The 20880-nt window shown below is 46.6% G+C and overlaps 1 protein-coding gene across 4 annotated transcripts in view; it reads left to right on the top strand.

The window, feature by feature from the left end:
* GOLGA1 (golgin A1) overlaps window positions 1–20880 on the top strand; it is an 88338-nt gene that overhangs the window by 6253 nt on the left and 61205 nt on the right. For 2 of the 4 annotated variants that reach the window (XM_069748481.1, XM_069748482.1), the window contains exons 5-11: window positions 1949–2046; window positions 5905–5937; window positions 7358–7486; window positions 16989–17158; window positions 18869–18980; window positions 19454–19549; window positions 20039–20164. In XM_069748481.1, coding sequence (XP_069604582.1) covers window positions 1949–2046; window positions 5905–5937; window positions 7358–7486; window positions 16989–17158; window positions 18869–18980; window positions 19454–19549; window positions 20039–20164 — 764 coding nt within the window. The remainder of the gene's footprint in view (window positions 1–1948; window positions 2047–5904; window positions 5938–7357; window positions 7487–16988; window positions 17159–18868; window positions 18981–19453; window positions 19550–20038; window positions 20165–20880) is intronic. The other 2 variants (XM_069748483.1, XM_069748484.1) reach the window with 1 other exon arrangement.

Raw genomic sequence — 20880 nt, 5'->3', positions numbered from 1 at the left:
TTTTTTTTTTGTTTTTTTTGCAGTTTTTCTTAAAGGGCTTCTACACAATCTTGCCTTTTGACCGTGCATGCTCGGAAAATAAAAAAAAATGCTCTTTTATGTCCAGGTACAGACATAACCCCGTCTGTCGCACGCAGCTGGTACTTTGTGTACAAATCCTTTATTCTCTGTCTTTGGGGGGAGTGTTCACTGATTGGAAACTGGAATATCCCTTTAAGTAGATGGACAGAGCCACAATTTCAGTTTTTTTTTTAATCCTGTACAAACCTTTAAGCTTATTAATTATCACAGCACTCTAATCCTTCTGATTGCTAATAACGATTCTTCTTATATGCATTTATCATGTAATCCAATAACCTCGTTATTTTCATTATGAGCCGCTTGTGTCGTCTGGTTTTGTCGCATGTTTAGTGGAGGCGCCTTTCGCACTGGCATTTCTGTCTCCTCCATGGTTCAGCTGGCCATACGCCTCCTAACTCCCCCATTGCACATGCATGCTCCATTTTGCCAAGCGTGCATATGCTATCACATGGGAGGGGGAAGTAAGCCGCTGTCAGACAACTATAAAAAGAGTCTAGAACAAAAGGATTGGGCATGTTGAAATTCAGCATGGCCGATCTTCCTTGTCACTGACACCTACCAGTGCAGGAGAGTCAGGACACGACCATACACATGATATGGATATAGTTACTGATTGTTGGAGGTCTGACCACTGATGAGCAGGACGGGGGGATTATTATTCTGAACGGACCACCTTTATCCGTGTTACAAAATGGAGCAGCAGGTCAGATGCTGGAGCTTCACTGTTTTCATTCTCTACGTGGCTACTGGAATGAGTGCAGCCCCCATCTGGGAACGAGTGCAGCCCCCCCATCTGGGAACGAGTGGAGCCCCCCCGTCTGGGAACGAGTGCAGCCCCCCCGTCTGGGAACGAGTGCAGCCCCCCCGTCTGGGAACGAGTGCAGCCCCCCCGTCTGGGAACGAGTGCAGCCCCCCCGTCTGGGAACGAGTGCAGCCCCCCCGTCTGGGAACGAGTGCAGCCCCCCCGTCTGGGAACGAGTGCAGCCCCCCCGTCTGGGAACGAGTGCAGCCCCCCCGTCTGGGAACGAGTGCAGCCCCCCCGTCTGGGAACGAGTGCAGCCCCCCCGTCTGGGAACGAGTGCAGCCCCCCCGTCTGGGAACGAGTGCAGCCCCCCCGTCTGGGAACGAGTGCAGCCCCCCCGTCTGGGAACGAGTGCAGCCCCCCCGTCTGGGAACGAGTGCAGCCCCCCCCGTCTGGGAACGAGTGCAGCCCCCCCCGTCTGGGAACGAGTGCAGCCCCCCCGTCTGGGAACGAGTGCAGCCCCCCCGTCTGGGAACGAGTGCAGCCCCCCCCGTCTGGGAACGAGTGCAGCCCCCCCCGTCTGGGAACGAGTGCAGCCCCCCCGTCTGGGAACGAGTGCAGCCCCCCCGTCTGGGAACGAGTGCAGCCCCCCCGTCTGGGAACGAGTGCAGCCCCCATAGGGAAATGAATGCAGCCCCATTCCACCGATCAGTGGGGTCCGTGTCAGATCTCCAGCCATCAACCATATATTTTCTTTCCACCAGGGAACCTCTTTGATATTGAAGGCTAAGTGCACTTGTCAGAAGGCCGACGCTCTTCGTAGCGGCCATTTGTGATATAATCTGGTTTGCTCACTTTCTCTGTTAATCCTTGGAAACCCTTTTAACCACCAATGTTTTACCATTGATTCCCACCTTGCATGAGGCGTCAAATACAACAAAATCACACAATCATTAATGAATGTACCTGTGTAGTAAAAATGTCCCCCTAACTGATATTAATGTCCTATTCTTCTGGCCCTGAGAGTTTGAGCGCTTTGTGTTTCCCCTACTAATCTGTACACCGGCCTATTGGCGGTCTGTGTGATGAGATGGTCTGCTTAGTGACTCGCTGCTTCTGTCCCAGCATCAATGAGGAAGTTTCAGGACCAAAATGAGTCGTATCAGGCGAGCCGGGCCAAGATGGCGGAGGAGTATGCGCTGTCTCTTGAAAAGAAAGACCAGGTGGGTGTGAAGAGCCGCTTCTGTGTCCCTTTTTGTATTTTCAGCCCTGTCTTGTCATGGACTCTGTTCACATTACCACTAGTCTTCATTTGTATATCTAGTATCTTATTTATCTAATATCTTATTTCATGGGGGGAGTTTTCTTTATTTTGTTGTACACACCTTTATTTCCTTTGTGTATATTGGAAAAAAAAATCAGAGAAAAAAAAAAGGCAAATTGGACATAATTTCACACAAAACCCCAATTGTTTGTGCTTTCCCAAAATTGTGGGTAAACAATTTTGTTTCACGCGTGTGATGCTCGTACAAGCTCACCTGTGGCAAGTGACAGGTGTGGGCAAAATGAAAATCACACCTGAAACCAGAGACAAAGGGGAGCAGTTGATTCTGCCTATGCAATTTTTGTTCGGACACAAAGTCTGAAATCTCACAATTGAATAAAGCCTCCTTTCAAGACGCTAAGGTAGCTGAGACGTGTGCTACAATTTGCATAGTTTTTGGTTTAAAGGGCCTGATTACAAGATTAAAATATAAAGTTAGCTTGTAGCCTGTCAACCTAGAAACCTTGGTGCTGCATACCATAAAATGCATTTTTTTATTGGGATTATTTATGAACATTTAAAAAAAAAAACAAAAAACTAGAAAATCATTAAAAAAAAATTTGCGCAGAAAAACCAAAATAAACAGAATTTCCTCTTGATAAAAAAAATTGTGTTGAAGAATATATAGAACATATAAATATATCAATCAGGCACCATAAACAACATTGGGGAAACAATATGGCTAGTAATCGTAAGTAAAAGGAGTGCTTAAAGTATGTGACAATGTCATATTATCTGACGATGACTCTACAAGGATGACCAGAAGAAAAAAAAATCAAAGAATAGGGCATTACCCCTGCTGGAAATGTAGTGCTGATCCTCAGCATACACCTAGTACAATGGTAATGTCCAGTCCACTTCCAGGAGGAGTAACTGAGGAACAGCACAGTACAGAATTATAATAAGGAAAGTCTCAGAATTATTTTATGTAGTCACATGGTTTAATAAAAGATCAAGCTCAACCTTTAATTGGAAATAATTTACTCACACAGACTTGAGATGATTTTTTAATAAGTTCCTGTCACCAACTTATAAGTAGCACTTATTGTGTTCCCTCTGGTCCCCTGAATATATATATATATATATATATATATATATATATATATATACATACATACATACATACATACATACATACATACATACATACATACATACATACATACATACAGTGGGGCAAAAAAGTATTTAGTCAGTCAGCAATAGTGCAAGTTCCTCCACTTAAAAAGATGAGAGGCGTCTGTAATTTACATTATAGGTAGACCTCAACTATGGGAGACAAACTGAGAAAAAAAAATCCAGAAAATCACATTGTCTGTTTTTTTAACATTTTATTTGCATATTATGGTGGAAAATAAGTATTTGGTCAGAAACAAACAATCAAGATTTCTGGCTCTCACAGACCTGTAACTTCTTCTTTAAGAGTCTCCTCTTTCCTCCACTCATTACCTGTAGTAATGGCACCTGTTTAAACTTGTTATCAGTATAAAAAGACACCTGTGCACACCCTCAAACAGTCTGACTCCAAACTCCACTATGGTGAAGACCAAAGAGCTGTCAAAGGACACCAGAAACAAAATTGTAGCCCTGCACCAGGCTGGGAAGACTGAATCTGCAATAGCCAACCAGCTTGGAGTGAAGAAATAAACAGTGGGAGCAATAATTAGAAAATGGAAGACATACAAGACCACTGATAATCTCCCTCGATCTGGGGCTCCACGCAAAATCCCACCCCGTGGGGTTAGAATGATCACAAGAACGGTGAGCAAAAATCCCAGAACCACGCGGGGGGACCTAGTGAATGAACTGCAGAGAGCTGGGACCAATGTAACAAGGCCTACCATAAGTAACACACTACGCCACCATGGACTCAGATCCTGCAGTGCCAGACGTGTCCCACTGCTTAAGCCAGTACATGTCCGGGCCCGTCTGAAGTTTGCTAGAGAGCATTTGGATGATCCAGAGCAGTTTTGGGAGAATGTCCTATGCTCTGATGAAACCAAACTGGAACTGTTTGGTAGAAACACAACTTGTTGTGTTTGGAGGAAAAAGAATACTGAGTTGCATCCATCAAACACCATACCTACTGTAAAGCATGGTGGTGGAAACATCATGCTTTGGGGCTGTTTCTCTGCAAAGGGGCCAGGACGACTGATCCGGGTACATGAAAGAATGAATGGGGCCATGTATCGTGAGATTTTGAGTGCAAACCTCCTTCCATCAGCAAGGGCATTGAAGATGAAACGTGGCTGGGTCTTTCAACATGACAATGATCCAAAGCACACCGCCAGGGCAACGAAGGAGTGGCTTCGTAAGAAGCATTTCAAGGTCCTGGAGTGGCCTAGCCAGTCTCCAGATCTCAACCCTATAGAAAACCTTTGGAGGGAGTTGAAAGTCCGTGTTGCCAAGCAAAAAGCCAAAAACATCACTGCTCTAGAGGAGATCTGCATGGAGGAATGGGCCAACATACCAACAACAGTGTGTGGCAACCTTGTGAAGACTTACAGAAAACGTTTGACCTCTGTCATTGCCAACAAAGGATATATTACAAAGTATTGAGATGAAATTTTGTTTCTGACCAAATACTTATTTTCCACCATAATATGCAAATAAATTGTTAAAAAAACAGACAATGTGATTTTCTGGATTTTTTTTCCTGTTTGTCTCCCATAGTTGAGGTCTACCTATGATGTAAATTACAGATGCCTCTCATCTTTTTAAGTGGTGGAACTTGCACTATTGCTGACTGACTAAATACTTTTTTGCCCCACTGTATATACATACATACATACATACATATATATATACTAGATGGCAGCCCGATTCTAAAGAATCGGGAGTCTAGAATCCATATATACTTTATTTATTCAAATGTAAGAATAATACAATTAATAAATAATAGTAAGAAAGAACAAAAATAATAGGCAGTATATGGAGAAAACACCAAACAAAAGTTCAAAATTGGTGTGAAAATGTCACTGAACCACTTCACAACTAAATATATATAGTTTTGGTAAATGGTATCATTTTTTTGACGAAATTCGGCAGGAGCTTGAAGAGCAACGTCACTGGGCCCGCCTCCACGCAGTAGAAACTTGCTGTGAGGTAAAAATTCAAAAATCACACCAAAATGGTGGGCGGAGTGTGTCACAGTACGGCACGTTTCTGATTGGTCGCTCGCAGCAGGCGGCAACCAATCAGACACTGGACACTGTTGACGTCACTTATCTCCGGACATTAGCTCCGGACATTAGCTCCGGACAGGAAGGTGGCACAAATTGCAGGAAGTAGTATTCTAGGCAATTATATATTAGAGATATATATATATATATACACACACACACACACACACACACACACACACACACACACACACACACACACACACACACACACACACACACACACACACATATATATATATTTTATTTTTTTTATTTTTTTCTAAATCCACCATACGGTCCTAGAGATATTGGCCTTATTTTTACTCAGTGCTAACGTTTCTGGTTCCTAGGGGGCGTGGCTCATGATCCTCATGGGCGTGTCTTTCAGCTGCTCCGAATAATTACCCTTGGAGCACCGCCCTGTTGTGAAGAACATACAAATCAGTAGTGATACTGGTGCGTCTCCAGTAACTTAGAGGGACTTTATACAGTGCTTTCTTCCAGAATGGGCACTGTGTGGTATTGAGATTCACCCCCGTTCACACATTTATGGAAATCAAGCTAACTGTGAATGTTTTGTTTTCTTATTTAAGGAGTGGCTAGTGAAGCTTGCAAGTCTTGAAGAGGTAATTTAAAAGTAGAATTAAGCAATTAAATATAATTTAAATTAATTTAAAAATTTTAATTTTTTTTTTCTACTGAACCATTGTTGCCTGTTTAGAGCCACACTTGGTGTTCGGTAACGTATAGGCTTAAAGGAAATTATAAAAAAAAAATTAAATCTCAAAATAAATAAACACATATTACTATTTTAACCATATGAATACAGAAAACACTCCTATCCTCCTTCATGTAACATCCCCTATTGGATTATGAATAACACTCCCCTTTAAAGCCAGCCTGTCACTAAGAATATACTGATGGTAGTTTAGCGAAACGCGTGTCTAACGATCCTTATTCTTTTATCTGTCGCGCCAAAAATTAATGCAAATTAGGCTCACAAGTGCACTGGTGGGGAGTTTCGGTGCACTTGCAGTCCTCGGCTCCTCTTCAGTTCTTCCTGCCGGTGACGTCCCTTATTTCTTGAATGACCCAACTGTCTTCATTCCGCCAATCCTCTGTCTGCACTTGCAATCAAGAAGAAGGAGGGACGGAGCAACCATAGAGGAGCCGAGGACTGCAAGTTCACCGATTTTCTCGCCAGCGCACTTGCTGACCTAATTTGTATATATCATCGAACTTGAATTTCGGCATAACGGAGCACCGGATAATGACAGAATAGGAAATGTTTGCCCTATTCTAATTTTGACACATTCCTACAGACCCTTTAGGATATGTGCACACGTATTCTGGAGGACTGCGGATTTTTCTGCAGCAGATTTGGAAAAACTGCAGTGCAAAACCGCTGCGTTTTTTCCTGCGGATTTATCGCGGTTTCTACTGCGGATTCCGCTGCGGCTTTACACCTGCAGTTTTCTATTGGAGCAGGTGTAAAACCGCAGCGGAATCCGCACAAAGAATTGACATGCTGCGGAAAATAAACCGCTGCGTTTCCGCGCGTTTTTTTCCGCAGCATATGCACTGCGGATTTCGTTTCCCATCGGTTAACATGGTATTGTAAACTCATGGGAAACCGCTGCGGATCCGCAGCGTGTTCATATACCCTTACACTACTTTGTACCATAGGGGAAGCGTTCTAATGCCGAAAACTGCCTCCCACCCAAAAACAGTGTGTATGAGAACCAAACCACAGTCCTTTATTTTCTGAAAATAATCTTAAAAAATAAAGAAAAACCTTAACAAAATAACTCTGGTCCTGTACATCCAGCACTGGTCTGGACCCAAAAAGAAATATGAAATCTCCGACATCCTCCAACCACGAGAAGCTTTTATGATTATACTCTATTATTGTGTAAAAGTAGAAATGTGATATAATGTAACATGAGAAAGGAAACCGTGCGGCGGATACAGATGGGGCGATGTTATGGGGTTGATTACTTTTACGGCCGCGCAGCTCCTGAAACCTTTTGTTTTTGCACTTTTAAGGAAAAGAGAAAACTTTCCGAGCAGGTGGAACTTCTGAAGAGGCAGAGTATCTCCTTGTTCCAGAAACGAGAAGATCTTGATGAGTTGGAAGTGTTTCAGCAGCAAGAAATAGGAAAAATCAAACACATGGTAAGAACGATGGAGCCAATCCTTGTTCTTGGTGTAAGGTTTCTAGGATGGCACGTTTCTTATAAAATGCGAGAGTCCTCGTGTGGAGCCGCGCCAACAGAGATAAAACGTGGTTGCTACAATTGTTTTTTTTGACCTCCCACCCTGTATTTTTTCAACAGCCTACTGTCATATGGTTTTCCATTCTTTTTTTTTGATAATTGACATACCAGTCTGGATAAGTTGGAAACTTGGGCTGAAAGGTGGCAGATGAGGTTTAACAATGATAAATGTAAGGTTATACACATGGGAAGAAGGAATCAATATCACCATTACACACTGAATGGGAAACCACTGGGTAAATCTGACAGGGAGAAGGACTTGGGGATCCTAGTTAATGATAAACTTACCTGGAGCAGCCAGTGCCAGGCAGCAGCTGCCAAGGCAAACAGGATCATGGGGTGCATTAAAAGAGGACTGGATACACATGATGAGAGCATTATACTGCCTCTGTACAAATCCCTAGTTAGACCGCACATGGAGTACTGTGTCCAGTTTTGGGCACCGGTGCTCATGAAGGATATAATGGAACTAGAGAGAGTACAAAGGAGGGCAACAAAATTAATAAAGGGGATGGGAGAACTACAATACCCAGATAGATTAGCAAAATTAGGATTATTTAGTCTAGAAAAAAGACGACTGAGGGGCGATCTAATAACCATGTATAAGTATATAAGGGGACAATACAAATATCTCGCTGAGGATCTGTTTATACCAAGGAAGGTGACGGGCACAAGGGGGCATTCTTTGCGTCTGGAGGAGAGAAGGTTTTTCCACCAACATAGAAGAGGATTCTTTACTGTTAGGGCAGTGAGAATCTGGAATTGCTTGCCTGAGGAGGTGGTGATGGCGAACTCAGTCGAGGGGTTCAAGAGAGGCCTGGATGTCTTCCTGGAGCAGAACAATATTGTATCATACAATTATTAGGTTCTGTAGAAGGACGTAGATCTGGGGATTTATTATGATGGAATATAGGCTGAACTGGATGGACAAATGTCTTTTTTCGGCCTTACTAACTATGTTACTATGTTACCAGTCTATCATTGTGGTTAATTGTTCTGTTACACTTATGGCTACTCAACATGTAGTTTACTGATTGTCCTCGTTAGGGCATTGCAGAGACATGAGGGTCAGCCGCCGAGGAGCCGGGGGCACCACTATTGAATCCCCTTAGGGTGCCAACCTCCGCTGGTAGGCAGGCTGCAGAACAGGTATTAGGATAGGGTGAGGTTAGCATTCCCCATGATTTATCTCTGTATCACTCTTACCCCTTTTTGTATGTATGTCCGTTATTGGAGGTTATGCATCCTTTTAATGTATATCTAACAAAAATCAATTTTTAGGTCTTTTTTCTATGATAAATGTGCTTTACAGAGAACACACATTTTTATTATTTTTCTGAGTTACTGATTGCAGATTTTTAGCAAAAGTCCAAACAACTCCTTTAAATGCTGCTGTTTAGTAATTGACAGCTACATGTAAGCCGGCTCCACAGACCCTGAATGGCGCAATGACTGACTGATCTGCGCGGGATGGATCGTTACGGGGTTACTTTTCTAGGGTTCTAGGATGTTTCGCCCCCAGCAGTTCGCCCCCAGCAGTTCGCCCCCAGCAGTTCGCCCCCAGCAGTTTGCCCCCAGCAGTTTGCCCCCAGCAGTTTGCCCCCAGCAGTTTGCCCCCAGCAGTTTGCCCCCAGCAGTTTGCCCCCAGCAGTTTGCCCCCAGCAGTTTGCCCCCAGCAGTTTGCCCCCAGCAGTTCGCCCCCAGCAGTTCGCCCCCAGCAGTTCGCCCCCAGCAGTTCGCCCCCAGCAGTTCGCCCCCAGCAGTTCGCCCCCAGCAGTTCGCCCCCAGCAGTTCGCCCCCAGCAGTTCGCCCCCAGCAGTTCGCCCCTGGGTACATATCTCCTCCGCACATTTCATCCCCAGCCTTTGGCCCCCACGATGTTTTGCCCCCGCACATTTCACCCCCACACATTTCCCCCCCAGCAGTTAGTCCCTGTGCACATTTCCCCCTGCACTTTTCGTCCCCAGCATTTGGCCCCTGGGATGTTTCACACCCGCAGATTTCACCCCCGCACATTTCGCCCCCAGCAGTTCGCCCCCAGCAGTTCGCCTCCAGCAGTTCGCCACTAGGTACATATCGCCCCCGCACATTTCGTCCCCAGCATTTGGCCTCTGGATTTTTTGACCCCGGCAGTTCGCCCCCGGATGTTTGTACCGTTGTGGTTCATGAATTCCCGTCCGTCATCAATGTTTCGCCCCCAGCAGTTCGCCCCCGGATGTGTGTACCCTTTTGGTTCATGAATTCCTGTCCATCATCAGGTTCGCCCCCGGATGTTTGTACCTTTGTGGTTCATGAATTCTCGTCCGTCATCAATGTTTCGCCCCCAGCAGTTCGCCCCCGGATGTTTCACCCCCGAATGTTTGTCCTACAGCATTTTGTCCCTGGATGTGTCGCCATCTTATGTTTCGCACGTAACATTTTGACCCCAGATGTTCCACCCTCAACTTTTGGGGTCAACATGCAGGGATCAAAACATCTAGGGCTTAACATACCTGGGGGTAAAATATAAAGGACCCCAATTGCTGGGGATTCCTGTGGCTGCCTTTTCAGCAGCTCACCCAGTGTCTCTTCTGGCTGGCCTTAAAGGAGTAGTATCACCCTAGAACAAAAAAAATTGGACATACTTATCTGTCACAGCTGCAGCGTCTTGGGTCACGGAGTGCAGTCTAGCAGTTCCCCGTGATGTCTTCTCCTGCTTCTGGCTGTCTTTTCATCTTCCCTGCATCACTGATCCATGAAGCATGATGAATGCCACAGCAGTGAGGCTGAATGTCTTCAGGCCGCTCACTGACATGACGTCACTCCTGCCCCATTCATCAGTCAATCCAGGGGGCGGGATGCCTCTCCTGTCACCATGGAATTGCATATATAGATCAATAGTTGGCGGTTTGTAAGTAGAGCGCTGGCAGTAGTCCCAGGAAGGGGAAGGTAAACAGCCGAGTCCCCGCAGCTCCAGCCGGGCACCCCCATAGAGGATATAATAACAGGTTATAGAAGAAAAAGCCGGTCCTTGGAGCGCAGAAAAAAAGGACTCTGACACCAGGTTGAGTTGAGCCACAACGCGTTTCAACAGCATACACCGTCTTCTTCAGGTGGTTCACCTGAAGAAGACCGTGTATGCCGTTGAAACGCATTGTGGCTCTGCTCAACCTGGTGTCAGAGTCCTTTTTTCTGCAATCTTGGACCAGCTTTTTCTTCTATCTTCTGTCACCAAGACTCATGGTGGCCTCCGGATCCAGCATGGCCATCGCCAGCCCACACAGCCAGGAGAAGATTAGGCAAAGATGAGCGGAAGACTTCTAGGTAAGTACCAGGAGGAGAAGATCGGCAGCATGCTTACCGCAACATGATTGCTGAAGCATGCTGCCTTATTTTGATTTTGCTGTTCGGCATGAGAATACCCCTTTAATGCAGGCTATGTATGGAAGCAGGGGGATTGTTGACTGACTACAGGGTTAATCCCACCAACCATCTCTGCAGAACTGAGATATTGGCTTTGCTGAACTAAAGTGGTGGTTAACCAGCTTCTACAGAACCTCTTTATCAGGTCTTCAGATGGGGGGGTTTGGGATTATCCCTCACAGAACACTCTGCCAGTATACAAAAGAATGGAGCATCAGATAAAGGTGGTATTCTCACTTCAGGATCCGTTTTTCTATAGATACCCATTCCTCAGATTAGGCAAAGAATAGGGTCCAGTTGTATTCTGCATTGAACCAGCTGTTTATCAGCAACTTTCAGCACCAATGACAAGTGACTGTAATCTGCAGCCATAGCTCTCCATGATTTCAGTGAAATCCAGGTAAGATGTGACAGGGTTTGTATCGAACATTGCCTGCTCGGGTTCAACCACACCAACCCCAAACAGGCAATGTTCGGAGTTTGCTCATCATCAGAAAATAAAAATTACTTCTCTCCCTTTTGCTGAGGTCCCGACCTGTGTGGAGAGTCTTGATAATGTATAAAATGTAATATGATTATTAGTTTTCCCTGTTAGCACACCGTGGGCTCTGACCCCCCTTCTGTCTGTGTTTCTGCTTGCTGAAATGTGTGTGTATATGGATCCCAAATCCTTCATTCCCTCCCACCAAAAGAATTTTTACGACCTCTGTAGCTGCAATAGATAGACAATTGTACCAGCTAAAACTGGTCTGATATCTCTCTTAAGACAGGAGGTTCTTTGTTCTAATATAGTAAGATATTGGGCCACCAATTTTGGGCTAGGAAAATAATAAGTACATATTGCTAACGTCCATCGGTAGATCTGCCAAACACTGTAAGCACGAGCCTCTAATCCCAACGGGTACAAAGTACGGATTTCTCCGGAACCGTGTGTTCCAACTAGCCCGAATTTGGTACCAATAGAAAGCTAATTTTAATACAAGATGGATGAGGTGTGTGTTATGACTCTGGCAGATTCTCCAGCGAATATATGACAATTATAAGAATTGCTGTTGAAATCTGTATGTCTGAGGAGAGGGGAGGGTCCCGGGAAACCAGCCCCTTTAGTGATGTCACCAGGCTGCAGGTATAACCCATCCTTCAGTTATGCCTGAGGAGCTGTTCCTATCCAGACCTCCAGATGCACTGGGACATTTGTGGCTCCGCCTACCAGCATGGTTTTGCCTGAAATGATCTGAGAACACGTGAGTTTTATCTTTCTTCTTTAATCCATGTTATTTTGTAATTGCTTTGTACATACTTTCAATTGTCTCTTATTGTAACATCTTTGTAATCTTTTTATAAGCACTGCCTAATCTTTCGGAGTAAAATATTTAAATTACTAGTTTCGTTCCCCTGCTCTAAAATGTACACTCAGTCCCTGGAAGGGAATTACGCTACTGTTTTGGGTTAGCTTCGGACCCGTTAATCGAAGCTGGTGGCGGCATAAAGTGTCCTGTGCTTTTGGGGGTCGTTGTAGCGACGGCGGCATTGATAATTATTGTTCCTGCCTGAGTGGAAGTACTTATACAGTTATATGAAAAAGTTTGGGCACCCCTATTAATCTTAAGCTTAATGTTTTATAAAAATAGTTTTTTTTTGCAACAGCTATTTCAGTTTCATATATCTAATAACTGTTGGACACAGTAATGTTTCTGCCTTGAAATTAGGTTTATTTTACTAACAGAAAATGTGCAATCTGCATTCAAACAAAATTTCACAGGTGTATAAGTATGGGCACCCTTATCATTTTCTTGTTTTAAATACTCCTACCTACTTTTTACTGACTTACTAAAGCACTTTTTTTGGTTTTCTAACCTCATTGAGCTTTGAACTTCATAGCCAGGTGTATGCAATCATGAGAAAAGCTACTTAAAGTGGCCACTTGCAAGTTGTTCTCCTGTTTGAATCTCCTCTGAAGAGTGGCATCATGGGCTCCTCAAAACAACTGTCTAATGATCTGAAAACAAAGATTATTCAACATAGTTGTTCAGGGGAAGGATATGCATGGCGGCCAAAAAAACACAGCATTCCAAGAAAAACACTTGCTACCCACAGTAAAATTTGGTGGAGGTTCCATCATGCTTTGGGGCTGTGTGGGCAATGCCGGCACAGGAAATCTTGTTAAAGTTGAGGGACGCATGGATTCCTCTCAGTATCAGCAGATTCTTGACAATAATGTTCATGAATCAGTGACAAAGTTGAAGTTACGCAGGGGATGGATCTTTCAGCAAGACAATGATCCAAAACACCGCTCCAAATCTACTCAGGCATTCATGCAGAGGAACAATTACACTGTTCTGGAATGGCCGTCCCAGTCCCCAGACCTGAATATCATTGAACATCTGTGGGATCATTTGAAGAGGGCTGTCCATGCACCTGTCAAGTTTTGTTTGAATGCAGATTGCACATTTTCTGTTAGTACAATAAACCTAATTTCAAGGCAGAAACATTACTGTGTCCATCAGTTATTAAATATATGAAACTGAAATAGCTGTTGCAAACAAAACAATTTTTATAAAACATTAAGCTTAAGAATAATAGGGGTGCCCAAACTTTTTCATATAACTGTATCGCCTCACTGCAGCGTGCCCAATAGCCATTACCTAGCAGGCAGGCTTTCTGGCGACTAATTACCCCAGGTGCAGTACCTAATCTGACCTGAGGGCAAGGGGGGCGCCAGAGAGCTGCAAGTTCTCACACGGAACTGTAAAGCGGAATATACATAAATCCCTGCAGTTCGTGTTATATTATAGGAGCAGTGGGATAACTAAAATAAGCCCCTGCGGTAAACTAAGAGGTCAATAGCCTTGTGTGTGTTTTCTTCACATTTGAGCAGTGGAAGGATAACTAAGATAAGCCCCCCTGCACGTGTCATAGCCGTGGGCTGGCCAAAGGTCACCCCGATCGTGACATATTGGTGACAGTCATGATGTGATCCGTGACCGGTACAAACATCCAGGGGTGAACTGCTGGGGCGAACAATTGATGATGGACAGGAATTCATGAACCACAAGGGTACAAACATCTGGGGGCGAACTGCCGGGGCCTTTTTCCGGGAGCGAAATATTGATGACGGACAGGAATTCATGAACCACAAGGGTACAAACATCTGGGGGTGAACTGCCGGGGCCTTTTTCCGGGAGCGAAATATTGATGACGGACAGGAATTCATGAACCACAAGGGTACAAACATCCGGGGGCGAACTGTGGTGGGCGAAACATTGATGATGGACGGGAATTCATGAACCACAAGGGTACAAAAATCCGGGGGGGCGAACTCCTGGGGGCAAAACATTGATGATGGATGGGAATTCATGAACCACAAGGGTACAAACATCCGGGGGTGAGACATTGATGACGGACAGGAATTCAAGAACCACAAGGGTACAAACACCTGGGGGCGAACTGCCGGGGGCGAAACATTAATGACGGACAGGTATTCATGAATCACAAGGGTACAAACATCCGGGGGCCAAATGCTGGGGACGAAATGTGCGGGGGCAAAATGTACCCAGGGGCGGACTGCTGGGGGGGAACTGGTGGGGGCGAAATGTACCCAGGGGCGAACTGCTGGGGACGAAATGTGCGGGGGCGAAATGTACCCAGGGGCAAACTGTCTGGGGGCGAAATGTGCGGGTGTGAAATGTGTGGACGCAAAACATCCTGGGGGCCAAATGCTGGGGACGAAATGTTTGGGGGCGAAATGTACCCAGGGGCGAACTGCTGGGGGCAAAACATTGATGATGGATGGGAATTCATGAACCACAAGGGTGCAAACATCCGGGGGCAAAACATTGATGATGGATGGGAATTCATGAACCACAAGGGTACAAACATCCGGGGGTGAACTGCTGGGGGCAAAACATTGATGATGGACGGGAATTCATGAACCACAAGGGTACAAACATCCGGGGGCCAAATGCTGGGGACGAAATGTGCGGGGGCAAAATGTACCCAGGGGCGGACTGCTGGGGGGGAACTGGTGGGGGCGAAATGTACCCAGGGGCGAACTGCTGGGGACGAAATGTGCGGGGGCGAAATGTACCCAGGGGCAAACTGTCTGGGGGCGAAATGTGCGGGTGTGAAATGTGTGGACGCAAAACATCCTGGGGGCCAAATGCTGGGGACGAAATGTTTGGGGGCGAAATGTACCCAGGGGCGAACTGCTGGGGGCAAAACATTGATGATGGATGGGAATTCATGAACCACAAGGGTGCAAACATCCGGGGGCAAAACATTGATGATGGATGGGAATTCATGAACCACAAGGGTACAAACATCCGGGGGTGAACTGCTGGGGGCAAAACATTGATGATGGACGGGAATTCATGAACCACAAGGGTACAAAAATCCGGGGGGTGAACTCCTGGGGGCAAAACATTGATGATGGATGGGAATTCATGAACCACAAGGGTACAAACATCCGGGGGGGCGAACTGCTGGGGGCAAAACATTGATGATGGATGGGAATTCATGAACCACAAGGGTACAAACATCCGGGGGTGAAACATTGATGACGGACAGGAATTCAAGAACCACAAGGGTACAAACATCCGGGGGGCGAACTGCTGGGGGCAAAACATTGATGATGGACGGGAATTCATGAATCACAAGAGTACAAACATCCGGGGGCGAAACATTGATGGACAGGAATTCATGAACCACAAGGGTACAAACATCTGGGGGCGAACTCCTGGGGGCAAAACATTGATGATGGATGGGAATTCATGAATCACGAGAGTACAAACATCCGGGGGCGAACTCCTGGGGGCAAAACATTGGTGATGGATGGGAATTCATGAACCACAAGGGTACAAACATCCGGGGGCGGACTGCTGGGGGCGAAACATTGATGATGGACGGGAATTCATGAATCACAAGAGTACAAACATCCGGGGGTGAAACATTGATGACGGACAGGAATTCATGAACCACAAGGGTACAAACATCCGGGGCGAACTCCTGGGGGCAAAACACTGATGATGGATGGGAATTCATGAACCACAAGGGTACAAACATCCGGGGGTGAAACATTTGATGACGGACAGGAATTCATGAACCACAAGGGTACAAACATCCGGGGGGCGAACTGCTGGGGGCGAAACATTGATGATGGACGGGAATTCATGAACCACAAGGGTGCAAACATCCGGGGGGCGAACTCCTGGGGGCAAAACATTGGTCATGGATGGGAATTCATGAACCACAAGGGTGCAAACATCTGGGGGGCGAACTCCTGGGGGCAAAACATTGATGATGGATGGGAATTCATGAACCACAAGGGTACAAACATCCGGGGGTGAAACATTGATGACGGACAGGAATTCAAGAACCACAAGGGTACAAACATCTGGGGGCGAACTGCCGGGGGCAAAACATTAATGACGGACAGGTATTCATGAATCACAAGGGTACAAACATCCGGGTGCCAAATGCTGGGGACGAAATGTGCGGGGGCGAACTGCTGGGGACGAAATGTGCGGGGGCGAAATGTACCCAGGGGCAAACTGTCTGGGGGCGAAATGTGCGGGTGTGAAATGTGTGGACGCAAAACATCCTGGGGGCCAAATGCTGGGGACGAAATGTTCGGGGGCGAAATGTACCCAGGGGCGAACTGCTGGGGGCAAAACATCCAAATCCCCTTTTCTGGTGTCACCGCTGTCGCCTTCCTTTAGAGATTATCTGAGGATACTTGGGAGACCCTTAGAGAAAGAAGAAAGCAGACCAACCTTTACAAAGAAAGATTCCCAGATGTTTTTGTACCCTTGTACTTGTTTCTGCCCCAAGTCTTTTACACCCATATATTTTGGGGGTTTCAGACATTTCTGGAATATGTGTCCCTTACATTTCCACAGCTGTCTTTGCTTCCGTACAGAGAAGGAACACTTTTCTTATGGCTCCACGTCATTGCATTCATGCTTAGTCTAACGGAAGATTTTGCTTTTTGCTTTTTTCAGCTGTTAAAGAAAGAAGAATTGCTGAGCAAAGCTGAAACCGACTTAGAGCTAAAGCAGAGAGACGCGGAGACATCTCGGGCAGAGCTGCAGAACAGTCGGCGCGACTCGGAGAAACTCAAGGAAGACCTTCATCAACTCCAGGAGGAGAACATCAGACTGGCAGAGCAGAGGTAAGCACCAGAGGAAAGACTGACCTATGTGCCCGGAAGATTGCACAGGGAAAATGCAGCATAGTTGCTCACAGTAATAAAAGCGCACGGCTCCTTCCCACATGTCACACTACAGCACGGCTCCTTCCCACATGTCGCACTACAGCACGGCTCCTTCCCACATGTCGCACTACAGCGCGGCTCCTTCCCACATGTCGAAGTACAGCATGGCTCCTTCCGACATGTTGCACTACAGCGCGGCTCCTACCCACGTCATACTACAGCGTGGCTCCTTCCCACATGTCACACTACAGCGTGGCTCCTTCCCACATGTCACACTACAGCATGGTTCCTTCCCACATGTCGCACTACAGCATGGTTCCTTCCCACATGTCGCACTACAGCGTGGCTCCTTCCCACATGTCGAAGTACAGCATGGCTCCTTCCGACATGTTGCACTACAGCGCGGCTCCTACCCACGTCATACTACAGCGTGGCTCCTTCCCACATGTCACACTACAGCGTGGCTCCTTCCCACATGTCACACTACAGCATGGCTCCTTCCCACATGTCGCAGTACAGCACGGCTCCTTCCCACATGTCGCAGTACAGCACGGCTCCTTCCCACATGTCGCACTACAGCATGGCTCCTTCCCACATGTCACAGTAAAGCACGGCTCCTTCCCACATGTCACACTACAGCATCCCACATGTCACACTACAGCATGGCTCCTTCCCACATGTCACACTACAGCATGGCTCCTTCCGACATGTTGCACTACATCGCGGCTCTTACCCACGTCATACTACAGCGTGGATCCTTCCCACATGTCACACTACAGCATGGCTCCTTCCCACATGTCACACTACAGCATGGCTCCTTCCCACATGTCGCACTACAGCGTGGCTCCTTCCCACATGTCACAGTACAGCATTTCTCCTTCCCACATGTCGCAGTACAGCACGGCTCCTTCCCACATGTCGCACTACAGCACAGCTCCTTCCCACATGTCGCACTACAGCGTGGCTCCTTCCCATATGTCACACTACAGCATGGCTCCTTCCCACATGTCGCAGTACAGCACGGCTCGTTCCCACATGTCGCACTACTGCATGGCTCGTTCCCACATGTCACACTAAAGCACGGCTCCTTCCCACATGTCACACTACAGCATGGCTCCTTCCCAAATGTCACACTACAGCATGGCTCCTTCCCACATGTCGCAGTACAGCACGGCTCCTTCTCACATGTCGCACTACGGCATGGCTCCTTCCCACATGTCACACTACAGCATGGCTCCTTCCCATATGTCACTACAGCATGGCTCCTTCCCACATGTAACACTACAGCGTGGCTCCTTCCCACGTGTCCTACTACAGCGCGGCTCCTTCCCACATGTCGCACTACAGCGCGGCTCCTTCCCACATGTCGCACTACAGCGCGGCTCCTTCCCACATGTCGCACTACAGCGCGGCTCCTTCCCACATGTCGCACTACAGCGCGGCTCCTATCCACGTCATACCACAGCATGGCTCCTTCCCACATGTCGCACTACAGCGTGGCTCCTTCCCACATGTCGCACTACAGCACGGCTCCTTCCCACATGTCGCACTACAGCATGGCTCCTTCCCACATGTCGCACTACAGCATGGCTCCTTCCCACATGTCGCACTACAGCATGGCTCCTTCCCACATGTCGCACTACAGCATGGCTTTTTCTGGTTTCACAGGGTAGAACTGGCAGCGGCTCAGGAAGGGGCAGAGAAGAAGATTACGGAGCTGGAACAGAGACAACAAGAACTACAGGACTTCATCCAGCAGCTGTCCCTGGACTTGCAGAAGGTCTGCTGTCAAAATTTAATAGAACTTTTCTTTTTTTTTCTTTTACCTACTAAAAATATTTTCGGGTGTCGCTAGAACTTCACTTTTATTAAAATTGGTTTAAAAGTTAAAAACCAAAGAAGTGTGCACTTAATAAACGAATGAATAAAGTAGAATGCTGGGCTTGTAGGATTAGTTTGTCACTCCTTATATACTCGCCGTACAGAAGATTACCTAGGGGCGCAGAGAAATAGCCGTATTCTGAGCGTGACAGCTGCATAGAAATACATCACGCTGTCATGCTAAGGTCAGGAGAGGTGCTGGGCCAGTCCGTGCACTGCGATGCAAAGCTCGCACGGGAAATAAGGTCGTCTGTGTCCTAATAGATTTGCTTAAGAAATACTTGGATTACTCGTCTTGCACCTTCCATTAAATACTCCAGTATAGAACCACATGATTATTATCTGTTTCTTACCGTCTTCCCCTGTACTTAGGCCCAGTCCGGAGCCTCTAGCGCTGAGAAGAGACTGGCTGAGATTCGGGATGGGTACGAAGCTCTGAAGCTGCAGCACGAACAGCTGAAGTGTAAGGTACGGCTCCTCTGCGCTCCTACAGATATTTGAGGAGCCATCGACCGGCTGCTTTCTATGTCCTGTTCCCACTGTCCATTTATGTTGACACTAAGCTGAAGGGTTTGGGCGTCACATAAATGAAAAGTGAGAATTGTGAAGTTTTTTAATCCATCATATGATGTAATACAATACAGAGGGCGATTATACGAAGTGAAACGCGCTGGAATTCTATCTGCAGTTGCAGGAAAAATGTGTGTATGTGTTTTACACCTCTGCACATTTTTTGAAAAGTGGATTTGAGAAAACACGGCATAAATTGTAAAATTTGGACAAAATTGTTAGCACTTAAATATTTATTGCTCTTACATAAGCCATCCAAAATGTATTGTGAATAAAAAAGTGTATTGACATGTAGCCAGGTGGGGGACCTGCTGCTTTCTTTAAGAAACTTGGATTCTTGCTAATAAAACTTCATCCTGATACTGACACATATTTTTTGGGGACTAGATGGCGGTAGAAGCTGAAGAAAAGGACGCCGTCATAGTTCGTCTTCAGGAGAGAGTCAGTTCGCTGGAGAAGACGCTTGAAGGAACTTACTCCGGCGAGGAAGGTCTGCAGGAACTTCTTAAGGAGGTGAGCACGTTCTGGAGACCTCCTGGTGACCAGTATGTAGAAGCTCCATATTGGACTTATAAAAAAAAAAACTTGGAAAGAACTTGGCGAGCTGTGCGTGGAAAAGGAGGCAGCGGCCATATGGGGATCCAGCTACAGACCACCTTCCCATCCGATACTTGCCTGTGATGCCGGTCCCTCGCTTGGCTCGGCGGTCCAACTGTGGTCATAGCAGTGGGTCAAGTTGTAGCGTAGTGACAGCGCTCCCTGCCTGGAGACCGAGATATATAGAGGAGATCCCTAGATCTTGATACTGCTGAGTTTCCCTCCCAGCAGTCAACATTTCTTCAGCGCAGAAGCAAAGGGTGTCGGAAGGTTCCCTGGTGCTCAGAAATTGGGCTGTGGTAGGGCAATGACCCGCAACTAGAAGATGGGGTGCAGCAGGTGAGCATCAAAAATGGCACCCGTGCATCCTCTGGGAGAAGGCAAAGGGATGCAGCTAAGTGAGGAAAATATGCCCAAAAATCACATACTGCAACTCCCATGTGCCAGAGATCGGTAGCCACTATGCAGGGGTCCTAAAGTGGGTCCCCAACAGGATCCCGTTTTTTCAGCCTTAGCACTGGATAAGGAAGAGGACGGGTCTCCTGAAGTGTCCCCATCTGCAGATCTGTAGGGGAAAAGGTCGGCATAGAAGAAGAATGCTTTCCTGACGGTGCACCATGGCTAGGTGTATG

The sequence above is a fragment of the Ranitomeya imitator genome, chromosome 2, assembly GCF_032444005.1.
Source record: "Ranitomeya imitator isolate aRanImi1 chromosome 2, aRanImi1.pri, whole genome shotgun sequence".
NCBI classification, from domain to species: Eukaryota; Metazoa; Chordata; class Amphibia; order Anura; family Dendrobatidae; genus Ranitomeya; species Ranitomeya imitator.
The sequence above is the reverse complement of the archived record's forward strand: the minus strand, read 5'-3'. Positions and strand labels throughout refer to the sequence as shown.